General features: G+C 42.8%; 2 protein-coding genes across 2 annotated transcripts in view; one reads left to right on the top strand and one right to left on the bottom strand.

Moving 5' to 3' along the window:
* Positions 1-98: 98 nt before the first annotated feature.
* LOC114049772 (basic proline-rich protein-like) lies at positions 99-17,475 on the bottom strand. The gene is made up of 5 exons (XM_027871181.1): positions 17,439-17,475; positions 16,485-16,717; positions 15,957-16,352; positions 15,453-15,591; positions 99-172 (listed from the first exon to the last, which is right to left on the bottom strand). Exons 1-5 carry the CDS (start codon positions 17,473-17,475, stop codon positions 99-101), a joined length of 879 nt encoding a protein of 292 aa, XP_027726982.1.
* The window catches only part of ZC3H7B (zinc finger CCCH-type containing 7B), an 85,674-nt gene continuing 83,261 nt past the window's right edge, over positions 15,680-18,092 (top strand). The window contains exon 1 of the mRNA XM_027871026.1: positions 15,680-15,906. The gene's annotated coding sequence lies outside the window, so the exon portion shown is untranslated. The remainder of the gene's footprint in view (positions 15,907-18,092) is intronic.

Here is an 18,092-nt window from a genome sequence, read left to right as displayed (position 1 = left end):
CTTCTCGCAACGGCCGACTGTCAACAACTTTATTTACAAACCTGACGGACAAAATCTAAGCACTGGGGCTCCCTCTGGTGGCTGATTCTCAACCTCTTTTACTCCTCAAAGCGAGGATGGGGGCGGCGTTGGCTCCGTTCTTCACGGTTCGCAAAGAGGGGGCTGCCCCAAGCTGGGGAGGAGGGGCAACGTGGAGAACGCGCTGTTACGGGAGTGGTCCGAAGGAGCGAACCGCGAGCCAGCGAAAAATGCCTCTAATCATTACTAATAAAAGAAATGCCGATGAAAACAACTCTGAGCTTCCATCTTACAGATTGGCGGAGATGACGAGACAAAATGGCGATTGTTGGAGAAACTGGGGAAGGGTGGCGTGCTAATACATTGTTGGTGGAGCTGTGGATCAGTCTGGCAGTTTGGAATCCGATTTTATCCCCTAGTCCCCAAGTCACTGAATTGTTTGTACCCCAAAGACCAGAAGGACAGGACTAAAATATATAAAACTATAGCAACAACTTTAGCAAAACGATATATACATATATATACACATACATACATACATACATATATACACAAAAAAAACAGGGAATGGTTGAACAAGTTGTGACATATTAATGTGATGGGAATTATTGTTAAAAGAAATAAGGAATATGGGAGATTAGGAGTAATTTGAGAAGACTTGTGAACTGAGACCCAGTGAAATGAACAGAATCAGGAAAACGATGGTAATATAAAGAGAAGAAAAAAAAAACCCCAACCTTTAAAAGACTTCAGAACTCCGGTCCTGGCGAGTCATTGACTAATTAGCTCTGATTTAGGGGACTGACCGTGAAGCCTGACTCCCTCCCCGTGGACGTCACCTGTGCATGTCCAACTATGGAAAATGGGTTGATTTGTTTTCCTTATTTTCCTTATTATAAGGGGGAGGGAGCTTCTTTCTTGGAGGCAAGATAAGTTAGTGGATAATGACAGCATCGCGTATTGATAAAACACTTAACAATATGCAGAGGAAAGTGAAAAATCCAGGAGAAACAAACAGGGCAATTTTGTTACCACTTTGTTACATTTGATGTTGTTTGGCTGTATCTTGGCAAAGATACTATAGTGGTTTGCCATTTCCTTCTCCAATGTGTTCCCATTTTACAGTTGAGGAACTGAAGCAAAGAGGAGTTAAGTAACTTGCCCAGGGTCGAACATCTGGATTTGAATGCAGATCTTCCAGACTGCAGGTCCAGTGCTCTACCGCTGAACCACCTAGCTACATTTGATATATACTTAAAAAACAAATACCAAACTACTAACTGAAGTGCATTTTCATATACCATCCTCTTTAAGAGGGGGTTCTTTGTATATCGGAATGTTAGTGTTCATTGATGATTAAGTTCAATTTTCAAAAAGACATTTATTAAGAGCCTACTGCAACAGACACCGGAAATATCAGTGGAGACAAAAAGAAAGACCAAAAAGGAAATACAGTACTTGCCCTCTAGGACCTTCCATTCTGGGAGGAGGGGAGGCGGAACAGCACAAACACTGGTAATGCCAAATATATGCAAATAAACCCCAAAGACCAAAGGCCTTGATGGACCTGTTAAAAACTGGGCTGTTGCAACATTGTTCAATGATCAACTCTGATAGATTTAGCTCTTCTCAGCAATACAGTGACGTAAGACAGTTCCAAAAGACTCATCGTGGAAAATGCTATCCCCATCCAGAGACAGAACTGTGGAGTCTGAATGCAGATAGAAGCATACTATTTGCTCTTTTTTGTGGTTGTTTTTTTTTCTTTCTCGTGCTTTTCCCCTTTTGTTCTGATTCTTCTTTCGCAACATGATTAGTGTGGAAATATGTTTAATATGATTGTACATGTATAACCTATATCAGATTTCTTGCCATCTTGGGGAGGGGAGAGGGAAGGAAGAGAGGGAAAAAAATTTGGAATTAAAAATCTTATAAAAGTGAATGTTGAAAACTAACTAAATAAATAAAATGAGGGGGGAAAAAAACCCGGGCTGATGAATTGGGGTCCAGTTGATCAGGAACATGGCCAATCAAGCAAATGCTTTATAGGGAAATTTCACTCAAATGTGTTTCTTTTCCACGGAGGCAAAAGAGTGGAATCTCCCATGAGGGCTTTGCTTTTTAAAATTAACATCAGACACAACAAAGCTTTCTTCAATAACAAGGTAAATTGGAGTGGCTTATTTAGTCAAGCACGTACAGGCATTCCAAAGTGAGGGAGGTGGTTCCTGAACCAGGGTAGTCACCTGAGCTGGTGGAAATGAATCCTTCACAAAGATGCTCAGGCTTCTGGGGCCTATCACATTCTGAGACTGTAGGCTCCTGGATCTTGAACCAGAAGGGACTTGGGAGGCCATTGAGGCTGGCCCCCTCATAGACCCAGGGCGGTAGTAACTTCCCCAAAGTTGCAGAATCTTAGATGTAAACCTACTTCCCTTTTACCTTGTCTAGATCTTGGACATGCAGATTTGTTTTGCATGGTGAGGGCTAGCATTTATAGTTTGCATGTTGTCATTAGAATGTAGGCCCCTTGGGGTAGCTAGATGGCAAAGTGGATAGAGCTCTGGCCTTAGAGTTAGGAGGACCTGAGTTCAAATCTGGCCTCAGATACTTGACACTTACTAGCTGTGTGACCCTGGGCAAGTCACTTAACCCCAAATTGCCTCACCAAAAAGCACAACAAAAAAAAATGTAAGCCCCTTGGAGATAGGGGGTGCTTTTGCTGTACCCCCAGCACTTGGCATAGTACCTGGTACATAGAAGTGATTTATCAATGCTTGTTGATTGATTGATGGAGGTACAGGCAGGGGAATCACATGACTTACTCCAGATCACACTGGTAGTAACAGAAGCGGGATTCAAATTGAGGTCCTTTGATTCCAGAACCACAATTCTTCCCACCATATCAATTGTTTCCCTTATTCTGCTCTTGACTAGAAACAACTTCATGGTAAAGAACACTTAACAGAACAACAACAAAGGCCCAAAATGGGTTTACACCCAGGAGGGAAGCAAAGAAAAGTCCCTAGGCTAAATGATGAGTTAGCGCATCTTCCCAAGGTGGGCAAATCTTTCCCTTTACCTCTAAGTTTTGCTTTTCATAGTCTCCAAGTGGCTAGTAACACCTTGGGTCCCTTGGGGAAGGATCTAGCCACCTCCCAGCACAGCCATGGGATCCACCAGTGGGCAGGGGAGCTGTATCTTCAGCAATTATCCAAACCCTTTAGAACAAACAGAGCCTCTCCCTTCCCAGGACCACAGACTCTGGGAGCTGGAAGAAGAAGCTTCCAGGGGGCAGGTAGGTGGTGCAGTGGATAGAGCATTGGCCCTGGATTCAGGAGGACCTGAGTTCAAATCCGGCCTCAGACACATAACACTTACTAGCTGTGTGACCCTGGGCAAGTCACTTAACCCCATTGCCTGGCAAAAAAAAAAAAAAAAAAGAAGAAGAAGAAGCTTCCAGGTCACTAGACCAAGCTGTGCCTGCAGAAGAATCCCTTCGATGACTTTGGAACCTGAGATGATTCTCTAGCCTTTGCTAGAAGACTCCCAATGAGGGGGAGGCAGAGGTGTGCTGGTGAAAGGTTTAACAGAAGAAGAAGAGAAAGAAAGAAGACATACCCAAGATACACTTTTAAGTTTAATTTGCATTATTTTTTTTTTTTGGTGAGGCAATTGGGGTTAAATGACTTGCCCAGAGTCACACAGCTAGGAAGTATTATGTGTCTGAGGCTGGATTTGAACTCAGGTCCTCCTGACTCCAAGACTGGAGCTCTATCCACTATGCCACCAGCTGTCCCATATTATTAACATTTTCTCCATCTTTTTATTGTCTATATAATCAACAAAACAATCAATCAAATCCTGATTTGTGTTATTGATCAGTCATTTCTGACTCTTCACGACCCCATTTGGGGTTTTCTTGGCAGAGATACTGGTGTGGTTTGCCATTGCCTTCTCCAGCTCATTTTACAGATGAGGAAACTGAGGCTAACGGGGTGAAGTGACTTGCCCAGGGTCACACAGCTAGTACGTATCTGAGGCCAGATTTGAACTCTGGTCTTCGACTCCAACCGCTGTGCCGCCTAGCTTCCTGTGGTTAGTCTTAGGATGGCCCTAAATGTCCCTCATTCTGCTTTCTCCCTCACTCTCCCCATTGTCCCTCACTGTCCCTTTCAATCAAGAAGAATGAGGCTTGGGGCAACCTTGGAGTCAGGAGGACCTGAGTTCAAATCTGGCCTCAGACACATGACACTTACTAGCTGTGTGACCCTGGGCAAGTCACTTAACCCTGATTGCCTCACTGAAAAAAAAAAGCAAAAAAAAAAAAAAAAGAATGAGGCTAACCCATCCCTCACCTGATACCTGGAGACAGACCTCATGACCCCCTCCCCCAGTCTTCTCCAGGCTGAGCATCCCCAGCTCCTTCAACTAATCCCCTTACAACATGAGTTTGAGGCCCTTCCCCATCCTGGTGGATGACCCCTGAAGCCTCCCCATCTTCTCAATATTTCAAAATCTATGGTGTTCAGAATTGAACACATACAGCTTGGTAGCCTGGGACGAACACCAAATTGGGAGATGGAGACCTGAATTCCAGAACTGTCTCTGGCACTCACATTGCCTATTTGACTGTAGACAAGTCACCTATCTCTGAGTCTCAGTTTCCTCATCTGTAAAATGAGGAGTGCCTGACTGGTTTCTACAATTCTCTCCAGCTCTAAATGCAGTGATCTCATTTCATCCTCACAGAGCCTTTATGAGGTAGGCAGGAAAGGAATTTGCCACCTGGCCAACCAGCTAATAATAATAATAGGGCCAGAACCCAAATCTGAACTCAGGTGTCCTGACTCTAGCCCACAGCCATTTCTACCACATATTTGTTTCTCTGGAGCCTGTCATTCTGTTAAAAACTAGTGCTGTGACACTGAGTATTTTTCCTCCCTGGACCTTAGTTTCCTCATCTGTAAAAAGAAAGGGTGCAACTCCACTGTTTCCCAATTGCGGTAATTTATAAGGGCCGTAGATAATGAGGTACCCTAGCTCGTGAATTCAAGAGACAGTGATTGTGGCATAATTGTCAAAAGCACTTATGTGCTTATTGTGTTCAAGGTGCTGTGCTAAGCCCTGGGTAGGGCTCTCTACTTGGAGAAAGGAAAGCCCTGGTTCAAATCCTGCCTGAAACACTTATTAGCTGTGTGACCTTAAGCAAATCGCTTCACCTCTGCCTTAGTTTTCCTATCTGTTAAAAAAAAATGAAAGGGTTGGTCTAGATGGCCTCTGAGGTCCCTGGGAGCTCTAAATCTATGATCCAATGAGTATAGTTAATGTTTTAATTTGTATTTCTCTCATCAATAATGATTTAAAATTTTTTTCATATGACTATAAATTGTTTTGATTTCTTCTCTGGAAAACTGCCTGTTCATATCCTCTGACCATTTATCAATTGGGGAATGACTTGTATTCTTAGAGATTTGACAAAGTTCTTTATATATTTGAGATATGAGACCTTTATCTGAAAAGCTGTCTATAAAATTTATAAAATTTTCCCCCTCAACTTTCTACTGTCCTTCTGATCTCTGCTACATGTTTTATTTGTTCAAAACATTTTTAATTTAATGTAATCAAAATTATCCATTTTATACCTCACTCTGATCTCTCTCTTATTTATTCATAAATTGTTTGCTTATCCATAAGTCCAATAAGTAATATGTTCCATGTTCTTCAAATTTTCTTGTTATATCTCTTTTTATATCTGGATCACATACTCCTTTTGTGTAAGATATTGGTCTATGCCCAATTTCTGCCAGACTACTTTCCCAACAATTTTTACCAAAAATTTAAGTCTTTACAATTGTCAAACACAAGGTCACTATATTCACTTCCTGCTGTGTATTGTATGTCTACTCTGTTCCACTTATCTACCTTTCTACTTCTTAGCCAGTACCAGATAGTTTTGATAATTACCACCTTTATAACAACTTTCATATAATGCCTTTGATATATATAATCTCAGATTCCCCATCTGAAAATGAGGGCTTTGGACTGGGTGATCTCTAAGGTCCTTCCCTGTTCTAAATATTGCCAGATTTAGGTTCAGTATAAAGAAATACTTCCTAACAATTGGAGCTGTCCAAAGGTGAGATGGAATTCCACAGGGGTGGGTGTCTTCCACCTAGGGAGGTCTTCAAGCAAAGGCTAGGTGAGCAGTAATAAGGATGTGTTGTCCAGGGGCTCCTGGTTCATGTCCCAAATGGATTCGTGGCCTCTGAGGTCTCCTACAACTCCTAGTCTGACCTCATTTGAGTCTCTTAAGAATCTTAGGAGGGAAGGTCCAGAAAGATTATTACCGCTTTATTGCAGAGAAGGAGACTGAGGACCAGAGAGGGGACAGGACTTTTCAGGGCCTGGTTATGTGGCTAGCTAGCCACTGAAGTCAAAGAGGTCATGGAATTCAGGTCTTCCTGTAATCACCTGGTCACCTTTCCTTTACTCACGTACCTACAGAACTCTTGAAAGATGATGTGAATATGCCCCAGTTCCCCATCAAGCTGTTGGAACTTTGGCTGGGAAAGATCATTTGCTGAGTATGCCTATATGCTGTGCCTCTCTTTCAGCTATTGGATGTGCCAGGCTCTGTGGATAAGGGCTGTGCCAGGGAGATGCCCTGGTTTTTACTGACTTAACTCAGGGATTTTGATCAGAAACGTTTATCTAATGTATTCTTTGGGACAAACAGAAATGCCATTGTTAACATGACCAGAGCTTTTAAAGTAAGCAGGGAGAAAATAGGAGAGACCCTGCCTCTTGGGTTTTTTAAATAACAATGACTCAAAAATTTAAAATTTATCTGCACCCCACCACCCAACAAAAATGAAACTGAATGTGATTGTCCGCCTGAACTGAACAAGTTCAGTCTTGTCCCTTGATCTGACGATGGGGATTTCTAAATCATCTGCGTTATTTGGCCTGAGTCACAGAGTTCACCAAGACCAGCCTTGGGGTGGCCCATGGGGCAAAACCCGCCAACAAACTCTTTTAATATTTAAAGGCAAAACATGCAGACTTAGAAAATGAACCAACTCCCACTTTTTTCTGAATGAAAAACTTTAGAATTAAAATGCCAAAGGAAGTCTTTTAAAGGAGATTGATTAGTTGAAGAATCACTTGGGAAGGCCCCAACTCTTAGGGCTCTTTGAATTGCTTTCAGCAGAAACCATTCCACCAAAAGCAAAATCAAAGGAAAAAACTGGCTGGCATCTGGTCCTACAACCTTCAGAGACACTGTTAACTCCAAGGTTGGGGAAAAAAAATGAGTAAGAAAGAACAGCAATCACACTGATTAGTTTCTCTCGTCATAATTTTTTATGATTATGCATATTTCATGGAGCTCTTATGTATCTATTTTAAGTGTAATTTTTAATATGGATTTGTTTTTTCTTAGCAATGAAAAATACATAAATGATTTAAATAAGATTTTTCATTGAATAGTTTAATTTATGGGACACCATGATGCAGTGATTAGATATAGACATATATGCTATATATATACATGTATGTTGTGTGTATACATTTCTATATATAGAATTATTTATGAATCTCTCTCTCCCTCTCCTCTCTCTCTCTCTTCTTCTCCCTCACCCCCCTCCCATCCATCCACATATTTGTCTCCCTGATATAACCTATGCTCCCTGAGGACAGGAACTAAGTTTTACTTGTATCTTTTATCACCAGCTCCTCACACATCCTGGAATAGAGCAGGCCAGTGAGGCAGTTAATAAATGGGTGTTGATTGGCTGGTTGGACTTGGATTGAGGAAGACCTGGGATCAAATATGATCTTTGACATTGCTAGCTATGTGACCAAGGGCATTTAACCCTGTTTGCCCCAATTTCCTCATCTGTAAAATGGGGATCATAATAGTGCCTATCTCCTAGGATTGTTGTGAGGATCAAATGAAATAATAATTGTGAAGGACTTGGCACAGTGTCTGATACAGAGTAAGAGCTATAGAAATATTCACTATTGTTATGATTATAGGTAGTTTTGCAAACAGGTTCTAAAGTTTTGCTAGCCCACCAAATGTATTAAATCTGCTCACCTCACACTAGGAGATAGCTGAATGTTAGGGAGATAAGACGGACTGTTAACTCTTTGAGGTCAAGGGATGTGTATGTGTGTGTTATTTGAACCAAACATTGGTCATAACAGTATCTCATTCAGGTAGATACTAGTACATATAAGTCAATAAATGTTTATCAGAATGCTAAGTGTGCCAAGTACTGTGCTAGGCACTGGGGATATAAACACACACACAAAAAAAGAAACTTTCCCTACCCTCTAGAAGCTTATATTCTATAGAGAAAAAACAATAGGTCACTGAGAGATAACTATAAAATATGATCCCACTAGAATCATATCTATCTGCCCCTCTCAGATAACTCTGATCTAGGAGTATGAGTCTGGGTTCAGAAAGAAAGTCCCTTCCCTGGTTACTCTTGAGGGGAGTTGCTAAATGCTAGTTACACAAAAGACCATCACAAATAGTTAATAGGAAATAAATCCAATTATCCAAGAAAACAGAAATCAGAGAAGTTATATAGTTTAGAATGTGCCAAGAAATATGCAAAAATGAACCACCTCTTCAGCTGAGATTGAATTAAGATCTCAGCTCAAACCAAGAGAGAGAATGAACATCTTCAATCAGAGGAGGTCCATTCTAGCAGTCTCTAGAATTTCAAACATGATGGGACCAGCTTCCCATGTATACCTTCCACTCCAAAGTCTTTCTCTTCTCTGAAAGGGAAAGGAAAAGGAAAAGACAAAGACATTCTCTGGAATGTCCTTGGTCTGTGTCCCAAGAGTGTTTGGAAACGACTCAGTAAGTACCTCAACCAGGTATGCATTGTTGAACACAGCATTCTCCCAGTTAATCAGAAGTCATATTCCCCCTCTATACATTGCAGGCAACATTGGGCTGACCTCCCCCATCCTACCTGGGGGGAAGTTGAGTTACATATAAGATAAATAAAAAGTAATTAGAGGTTAGGGGACGGTAATAAATGGGAGAACCAGAAAAGGCTTCTTACAGGAGGTGGCACTCCAGATAAATCTTTAAAGGAACTGGGGATTCCAAGAAGCCAAGATGAAAGATAACATTCCAGGAATGGGTGTAGCCTGTGGAAAAAGAAGTGGAAAACAGGGGTCAAAGCATATTAAGATCCCCCTTTAAGTTCAACCGAAAATTGTTTTTGTTTTTTTTATTTTTATTTTCAGTTCTGAATTCTCTCCCTTCATCCACACCCTCATTACCCATAGAGAAGGCAAGCAATGTGTTACTCACTATACATATGAAGTCTTACAAAACATATTTCCGCATTAGCCATGTGGCAGAAAAAAAAAGCAAGAAAAATAAAGAGGAAAAAACATGCTGCAATCTGCATGCAGAGTCCACAAGTTCTTTATCTGGAGGTGAATAGCATTTTTCATCATAAGTCCTTTCGAACTGTTGTGGTTCATTGTATTAATCAGAGTTGCCAAGTTGCTAAGTTTCACAGTTGATCATCACATCATTACAATGTTGTTACTATGTGCAATGTTTTCCTGGTTCTGCTCACTTCACTTTGCATCAGTTCATATAAGTCTTCCCAATTTTTTCTGAAACCACTCCCTTTATCATTTCTTACAGCACAGTAGTACTCTATTACAATCATATACAGTAACTCATTCAGCCATTTCCCAATTGATAAACATACCCTCAGTTTCCAATTCTATGCCACCACAAAAGAGCCGCTATCAACATTTTTTGGTATACACACACACACACACACAATCTCTTTTTCTTTGATCTCTTTGGAGTTTAGACCTCATTGCAGTATTGCTGGGTCAAAGAGTATGCGCATCAACTGAAAATATTAAGAAATAATATTAAGGTAGATGGAGAAATACCTTTTGTCTTAGTAAGACCCTTGCCTTCTCCCTCTTTTGAAGCAAGGTTATGACCCACCCAAAGGAAGTGCTCCCTTCTTCATTCAAAAAAAAAAATGTTCTGCTACTGAGGGAAGAGACTTTTTGAATGGGGGGGGGGGTGTGTTAGTCAAGGAAGGAACTGAGTAGTTCCAGGTGATAATTAAGTGACTACTGTTCTCGAATGTTAACCCCAATCTGTCTTTTAAAATGTCTTGACTTTTCCTTGTTCACAATTACTATTAATGTTACCTCACATTGTCTTGGGATTGAGAGAGACGTCTGAGATTATGGAGGTGGGGCGGCAAAGGGAAGGAGGGACTATGTCAGTTTCTCTTTTTTAGCTAAAAACTCTTAGATGTAGAATAATAATAAATTCATTTAAATTGTTTCCACTAGATGTGCCCCAAATAGAGTATTAATATTTTTCTTCGACACAGGATATGGAAACAGCAAACCAGATACTTGATCTGGACCATGGAGAGCATGGAGGGAATAATAACAAATCAACTTGAAAAAAATGGGCTGGAGGCAAGCAAGCACTTGTTCAGTATCTTCTGTGTGCCAAGCAGTGTACCAGGTGCTGGAGATACAAGAACAGAATCAAAACAGTTCTTGCCTTCAAGAAATTTATATTCCAATGGGTCAGAAAGCATCTGCGCATATAAATGTATATACAACATAGGCATATATATATGTATGTACAAATTACAGATATATACAAAGCATATGCAAAGCAGATATGAGGTAACCTTGGAAAGAAAGGCATCAACAACTGGGACAGGGGGTGGGGGGGCCCTCTGGGAAAGTCCTATGAAGGAGGCCCTGGAGCTGAGTCTTTTTTTTTTTTTTAACTTTTTTAGACAATTGGGGTTAAGTGACTTGCCCAGGGTCACACAGCTAGTAAGTGTCAAGTGTTTGGTCTGAGGTCAGATTTGAACTCAGGTCCTCCTGACTTCAAGGCCGGTGCTCTATCCACTGCACCACCTAGCTGCCCCTGCGGCTGAGTCTTGAATGAAACCATGGACTCCAAGAGGTGGAGGTAAGAAGGAAGAGAATTCCAGGCAGAGAGGCCAGAGCTAGTGCAAAGGCTGAAGAGGGGAGATATGATGTTATATATGGGGAAGAGCAGGAGAATGATTATAATTATAGTAAACTATAGAGTTATCTAATAATCATAATTATAAAAGATGACAGATTACATAAAGATTAGAATAAACCTGAATTCTGAGCAGAGCCATTTTGTTATGTAATACACACATGAGGTGTGGGAGGGGAGGGCAGTGATATGGTACAGAATCCTATACATAGAGAAGTTAATACAAAGTTGGGAGCGATGGGAACAAAATAAAGACCTAGAGGAATTTCTCAAGAACATTTGGGGAGGGAGAAAATACTGAGTTATAGGTATATTTTGTAAACCACAAAGTACATTAGAACTGTGAAGTGATATATTCGTTGGTGATAATATAACATGGTATTTGGGGGTGTCATAATTCTCCATGAAGAGATCATAAATCAAACAGCAAAGCTTTTAATTAAAAATAAAAATAACAAAGAAAAAAAAGAATAACAAAGTAGGTATTGGGGAAACCCCTCCCCCTACACAATACTCACATATGTGGATACCTCTCCCACATATTCCCATGATGCCTATGAGAGAGGGAACATACTCTTAGTATACATCATGTTTCCTCTGGGGCTATGATTTCTCTCTGCTTCTCTTAAAGGTACTGCTTGCTAAGTAATTCTTCACAGGGCTGATGCTGACATCTGATGGAATTATCAGTTGCTTCTGGCGCTTCCTTGGAAGGAATGTTAGCACCCTTTTGTGAGACTTCCCAGCCAACATACTTGGGGGCTGATCAAGCATATTTTCAGGTCTTTGTCAGGCCTTTAGCCTGGCACACAAGAGGACCTACCCAGGGGCTCAGACCTTTTCTTCCAACATATTTATCACCCCATCAAGGGGAAGTCTCCTGTAATTTAAATCGAAGTGAGTACATTTCTTTCAATACCCATCATGCCCTGGCAGGTAGGTCAGGGCCATCCAAACTATTCATTCTAAGTGATTAATAGTTATTTCCTCTTGTGTCATTAGAGGCAGCTGGTGGCACAATGGATACAGCATTGAGCCTGGAGGCAGGAAGACCTTAACTCAAACCTGGCTTCAGATACTGACTAGCTGTGTCACCCTGGGCAAGTTCCTTAACCTGTGTGAGCCTCAGTTTCCTCATGTATAAAATGAATATAATAACAGCATCCAAGTCATGGGGTTGTTGAATCAAATGTGATAACCTGTGTAAAGTGCTTTGCAAACCCTAAAGTGCTATCTAAATTCTAGCTCTTGTTATTAGTATTATTTTACGATCCTGTGAGTAGATAGAGCAAGGGTTAAGGGGACCTTCTCAAGGAATTGTTGGGGTAAAGTCCTTTAGCTAAAGTCCCAAGAAAGGACATGAGAGATAGTATTGTGTGGTGCAAAAAGCATCAGAAGGATATAAACAGGCAATCTTCACAAGAAGAAATCTAAGCTATCAATAACCATATTTTTTTTAATGGCCCAAATCACTAACAATTAAAGAAATGAAAATTAAAGCAGCTCTGAGGTTACATCTCATAACCATCAGACTGGCAAAGATGGGGGGGGGGGAAGGGAATGAGAATTATTTGAGTGGCTATGAGAAAATGGGCCAATGTCGGTGTAGCTATGAATTATTGGTCGGGCTCTTTTAGTAAATAATTAGGAATTATGCCCCCCAAAGTCACTAAACTGTGACTTCAAGCCAGCAATACCACTAGCAGACCTATGACACAAAGAGATCAAAGGAGAAAAGGACTCCTATATGGATATGTGTAGTTCCAAAGGCAACTCTGGCACAGGAGATAGAGTACTTGGCCCGGAGTCAGGAAGACCTGAGTTCAAATCCAGCCTCAGACACTTACTACCTGTGTGACCCAGGGCAAGTCACTTAACCTCTCTTTGCCTCAGTTTACTCATCTGTAAAATGAACTGGAGAAGGAAATGGCAAACCACTCCAGTATCTCTGCCAAGAAAGCCCCATGGACGGCTATGGTCCATGGGCCACAGTCAGACATGACTGAACAACAAAGTTCAGAATGATTTTTTTTTTTAATAAAGGAAGAACAATAGAAACGGAGTTAGAAGAGAACAGTTCAAATCCTGGCTCTGCTATTTATAACCTGTGTGACCTTGGGCAAGTCACATCATTTACCTATTTTTTTTCACCCACGTAACGGGCTCTTGTCGCTGGCATGTTATCCTCACTTAAACAAGACTTGGGGATTAATCTTCTTTGAAATCACTAGATATTAGTTTGAATAGACTTTCTCTACCTCCCACCTTTGTGTACACTTTGTATATACTCTGTATAAATTTACACACCTGAAGAGCCTCCGGCAGAGTGGATAATGACCCCTACTAGAGTCTCGGAAGATATGGGGTTAAGCCTTCTCTGGTGGAGTGACCCTGGGCCAGCCACTTCATTTCAGTGTCCCAAGAGACTCTCTCTAAGCACACCTTTCAGAAAAGGTGCTGATGTTTTTTTGGTAAGGAAGTTCCTCCCCAAGAGCTCCCTAAAGCCATGGCATGTGTTTATAATATATGTTTGGATGTGTGCATACACTGTCTCACTTCTTGAGATCAGGGATTGCTTTGCTCTTCTTTGTATTCTGAGTGCCTGGCACTCAGTAGGTGCTTAATAATGCTTGTTAATCGCTGTGTCTTCTCAGAAGAATATAAGCTCACCCCAAAGGCTAGGTCATTTCTGTGGACCCTCGGTGCCTTGCATGTAATTGGTTCTTCAAAAATATTTCTTTTTATTCTGAACTTAACACCCTTTTCCCCAGAAAGGAGGGGGGCATGTTCTCATACACAGTAGAATAGAAAAAGATCATTATACATCTCTGTTACTCAAGTCTTGCTTTTCTTTTAACATGTGAACGATGATAAATTTAACACTTAACTTTCAAAGCTATCTTTCTGATTCTTTCTGTTCTCTGATATGTATTTTTTTACATTTAATTAGTTGAATGAACAAAAATCTATTTTCTCTCCCTCCCCATTCCTCCCATTAGAAAAGAAAAAGAAAAAAAAAATCCGAGTACCAAACACGCGTAATGAAGCAAAACAAATTTCGCCATTGACTGTGTCCAAAATTTAACGTAGGTCTAGTCTGCATCCTGAAGCCATACCCTCTTGCCTGGGGGTGGCTAGCCCACACTTTATCCTTGGGCCTCTGGAATTGTGATAGGTCATTGCTTTGCTCAGAGTTCTTCAGTCTTTCAAAGTTTGTCTTTACAACGTTGTTATTGTAGAAATTGTTCTGATTTCTGCTCACTTCACTTAGTTCAATTACACTGAAACCGTCTCTATTGTCTTTGCTTATATTGAAATAATATTCCATATTATTATATGGCTATGTAAAAACCATATATGTGTATGTATACACACCACATTTGGTTTAGCCATTCCCCAAGGGATAGGCATTCTCTAGTTTCCATTTCTTTGCTTTAACAAAAAAAGGGCTGTTATAAATATTTTGTGCATGAGCTGATTTCTTCTATCTCTTTCGGGTATAAGCCTTAGTCTCTATCTCACATACATCAGATTGGCAAAGATGACAAAAAAGGAAAATGACAATTATTGAAGGTGATGTGGCAGGGTTTTTTTAAGTGATTTTTTTTTTTTAAAGTGATACTGACTGGTCAGAAGATATGAACAATTTAGTGACTTTTTAAGCATAGTTCCAAATTACTTTCCGGAATTTTCTGGCTGGATTGATTCACAAGTCAAAAAGAAAAAAAGAAAAAGAAAAGAAAAGACACATACTTGCCCTGAAACAGAAAGGGAAATCCCCCACCCCCACACACCTTTCCCCAAACCCCCCAAGAGTAACACTAGACTGTTTTCTTTAATTGATACTAAATAAGTGTTTGTTGAATGGAACTAGATACACACGACCAGCTCATGTTACAGCGCCTTCCCCTCTCTAGGCTTGTTTCTTTATCTGTGAAAAATGGGGGGCTGCTGTAAATGGTCCATGCGAGCTCTGCCCCCTAGGATGCTTAGAGCAGGGGTCCCTAATCTGGGGGGAACTGGGCTGGGGGGGGGGGAATTTACATCTTTATTAGGAGATAATTGGTTTCCTTTCTAATCTTAAGTATTTTATTGGATGCATTTAAAAACCTCATTCGGAGAAGGTTTCAGTGGGCCCGGGGCAGGGGAGGGCCGGCCACAGAAAAGGTTAAGAACCCCCGTAACTATTTAGAAAGAATGGAAATATTTTGGGAAACTTCAGGTCCGAAATCCAGAGATGTTAAAAAGGAAATCCCATTTAAAAAGGAAAAACCTCCTTACGTTTAAAAAGAAAAATGTAAAATTTTTAAAAAATGGCCCATACTTTCGCGGAATCAGAAGGGGAAATCTCCCCAACGTCTTTGCCTACGACCCCACCGAGAGCCACGAGAGACCCTGGCACTCCGATCTGTTCTTCGCACATCCCCAGGGGCCGGGAAGAAGGCTGACCGGGACCCTCCAGGGCTCAGGGAGGAATTGCAGGGAAGCATTTTCTCCAGTTGGGGCTGCTATGATCGAGACACAGAAAGAATAAGAGAGTCAGAGAGAGAGAGAGCGAGAGCGAGAGAGAGAGAGAGAGAGAGAGAGAGAGAGAGAGAGAGAGAGAGAGAGAGAGCTGTGGAAATGAAAGTAAAGGGCTGAGCGGCCACATGTCGGGAGCTGCCTGGGTAGCAGTTCCAGGAGCAAAATGCCTCCTTCGATAATTAAATAGCATTTACTCTTATTATTACTAATAATAATAATAATATAATATCTCTAGTAATACTATACCACTTATCAAGGCCCGTTGTAGGCACGGTGGGGGGACTGCCAAACAAGGAAAGGTGAGTCGTGTAGGCTTTTTCCCCCCTCTTAATCAAACACTGAAATTCACCCGGGTGGGGGCCGGTGAGGTGGGGGGCCCCAGTTTGGAGGCGGCTGCGGCGGCCTGGCCGGGGGGGGGGGGGGGGGGGGGGGGAAATCGAAGCAGGAGGAGGGGTGCGGCCCCAAGGGGCAGGGCGGGGAGGGGTGTGAGCCACCTTCGGCCCAGGAAGCCCGGATTGGGGTGGGGGGGGTGGGGGGCAATGGGGCGGGGCGGCTGTTTGCGGGGTTCAGGGTGGGGGGAAAGGCTGCCCCCCATCCCCACGCCTCTTGCCCCAAATGGCCGAGAAGTTTCAAAGTTATTGCTGAGCCTGGCTGGGGTGGGAGGTGGGGGGGTCCCGGCCCGAGGGAGGGGGGAGGCTGGGAAGGCTTTGGGGGGATTTCTCTTCTCCCTCTGAAACTTGGGGAGCTATAGGGTGAAGGGAGTCGGGGGGGGGGCAGCTCTGTGTCCAAGCTGTGATTTGCAAACTCTCTCTAGGCGGCTGGGGGAGGGGATGGCTTGGGGCCCCAGGCCCAGGGTGGGAAAGAGATCCAGAAATACCCTCGCTTTCCCCCCGGTCGCCCTGCCTTTCTTCCGCTGCCCCGATTGCTGCTGGAACGCTGGGGGCAGCCGCGGAGGCCGGCGCTGGCCTTGGTCTGGGCCGCTCAGGGGCGGCCTTCCTCGGTTGCTGGCAGCACTTGAGCCCGGGGATCTGAGGCCCGGCGCGTAGGGGTGGGGGTGGGGGTTGGGGTGGATGGGGTTGGGGCTGGAAGAAGCAAGGGCCTGGGTCAGTCCTGGAGAACCAGGGCGCCCCCCCCCCCCCGCAAGCTAGAGCCCTCCCTCCCCTCGGGGAAGGGCCCGGAGCTATCCCCGATGTCAATTCTACTGGGACTACATTGAAAATATTGATGATCTGGTGGATTTGGAGTGGGGAAGAGATTGATTGGAATCCCCTCCCTGACTATTCCTGGCTGTGTGACCTTGGACAAATCACTTCCTCTTTTGGGGGGCCTCAGTTTCCTCTTCTGTAAAATGGGAGTAATTATCCTAGCCTGCTCTGTCGCACTTGACTGTTGGGAGGGGAGTGCTTTATGAATCTCAGGCTAGAGGAATGGGCTATTGTTATCAAATGAAACTTTAAGCCAACAAGGATTTCTTATTGCTAGAAGCCTCCGAGTTTTACAAATACAAACCAAAGCCAGGTGAGGCAGGCAGCCAATCGGTCAATAACCGGTGATTAAGTGCCTACTATGTGCCGGTCGCTATGCTAAGCATTGAGAATACAAAAAGAAGCAAAAGACAGTCCCTGGCCTCAAGGAGCTTCCCATCTAAAGGGAGAAACAAAGCAAGCTAGTAAAGGGGGGGGGGGGTTGGAACTCAGGTTTTCATGACTCCCTATCCAGTGATCTATCTTCTATCCCTTTCAGACTTTCCATTTTCACTAGGGGAGGTATTTTCTGTAGTGCTTTGGCTCCCAGAAAGCCCTACCCAGTGTTAGCTAGATGTCATCCTCACCATCTCCGTTATCCTCATTATTGTACCACCATATCATCATACCTTTGTACCCCTCCCTTCCCTATGCTTAGATAGATTTAGCTAGATGTCCCCATTTTTGCAAACTGAGGCCTAAAGAAATTAATTAAGCTAGGACTTGGCCTTGAACCCAGGATTTTACAGGATCACAGACTCTCAGAATTGGGAGGGACCTCAGAGGGTCTTGAGTCCAACTCGTTCCTGGCCAAAAGGATCCCCAGGGCTTCATCACACCCAACAAGTGAGCATCTGTCCTTTACTCGAGGACCTCCACTGATGGGGACCCTATTGCCTCTTGAGGTAGCCTGTTCCACTTTTGGATAACTCCTCTCATTTTGGGGAAGTCATCCCTTACAGTTTCCTTATGTTAGCCCCGAATTTGCTTCTTTGAAACATCCACCCACTGGACCCAAGCAGAACAAGTCTAAACCCTTCGTCATTTGATAGACCTTCAGATATGTACAGACACCTGCCATGTCTCGCCTGAGTATTTTCCTCTCCCAGTAAATTCTGAAAGTCAGCATGTCCTCTCCAGGGTAAACGTCTGAATCCATTCACTGGTCTTCCTTTGGCATGAACATTAGCCCTGTCGCATCCCAACTACCTTCCTTGGGACGCTCTGCCGCTTCACGATGT

This window comes from Vombatus ursinus, unplaced genomic scaffold (genome assembly GCF_900497805.2).
Source record: "Vombatus ursinus unplaced genomic scaffold, bare-nosed wombat genome assembly UNPS02003292.1, whole genome shotgun sequence".
Classification (NCBI taxonomy): Eukaryota; Metazoa; Chordata; class Mammalia; order Diprotodontia; family Vombatidae; genus Vombatus; species Vombatus ursinus.
Note: the sequence above shows the minus strand (reverse complement) of the source record. Positions and strands in the feature narration are given on the sequence as shown.

What these genes read in the sequence shown, in the direction of transcription:
- LOC114049772 (XM_027871181.1), bottom strand. Translation starts at nt 17,475, where the DNA reads ATGATATGGTGGTACAATAATGAGGATAACGGAGATG. An exon ending in CCTCACCGGCCCCCACCCGG is followed by an intron (nt 15,592 to 15,956) that starts GTGAATTTCAGT and finishes TCTCGATCATAG; the next exon opens with CAGCCCCAACTGGAGAAAAT. An exon ending in TCGTGGCTCTCGGTGGGGTC is followed by an intron (nt 173 to 15,452) that starts GTAGGCAAAGAC and finishes CCTCCTCCCCAG; the next exon opens with CTTGGGGCAGCCCCCTCTTT.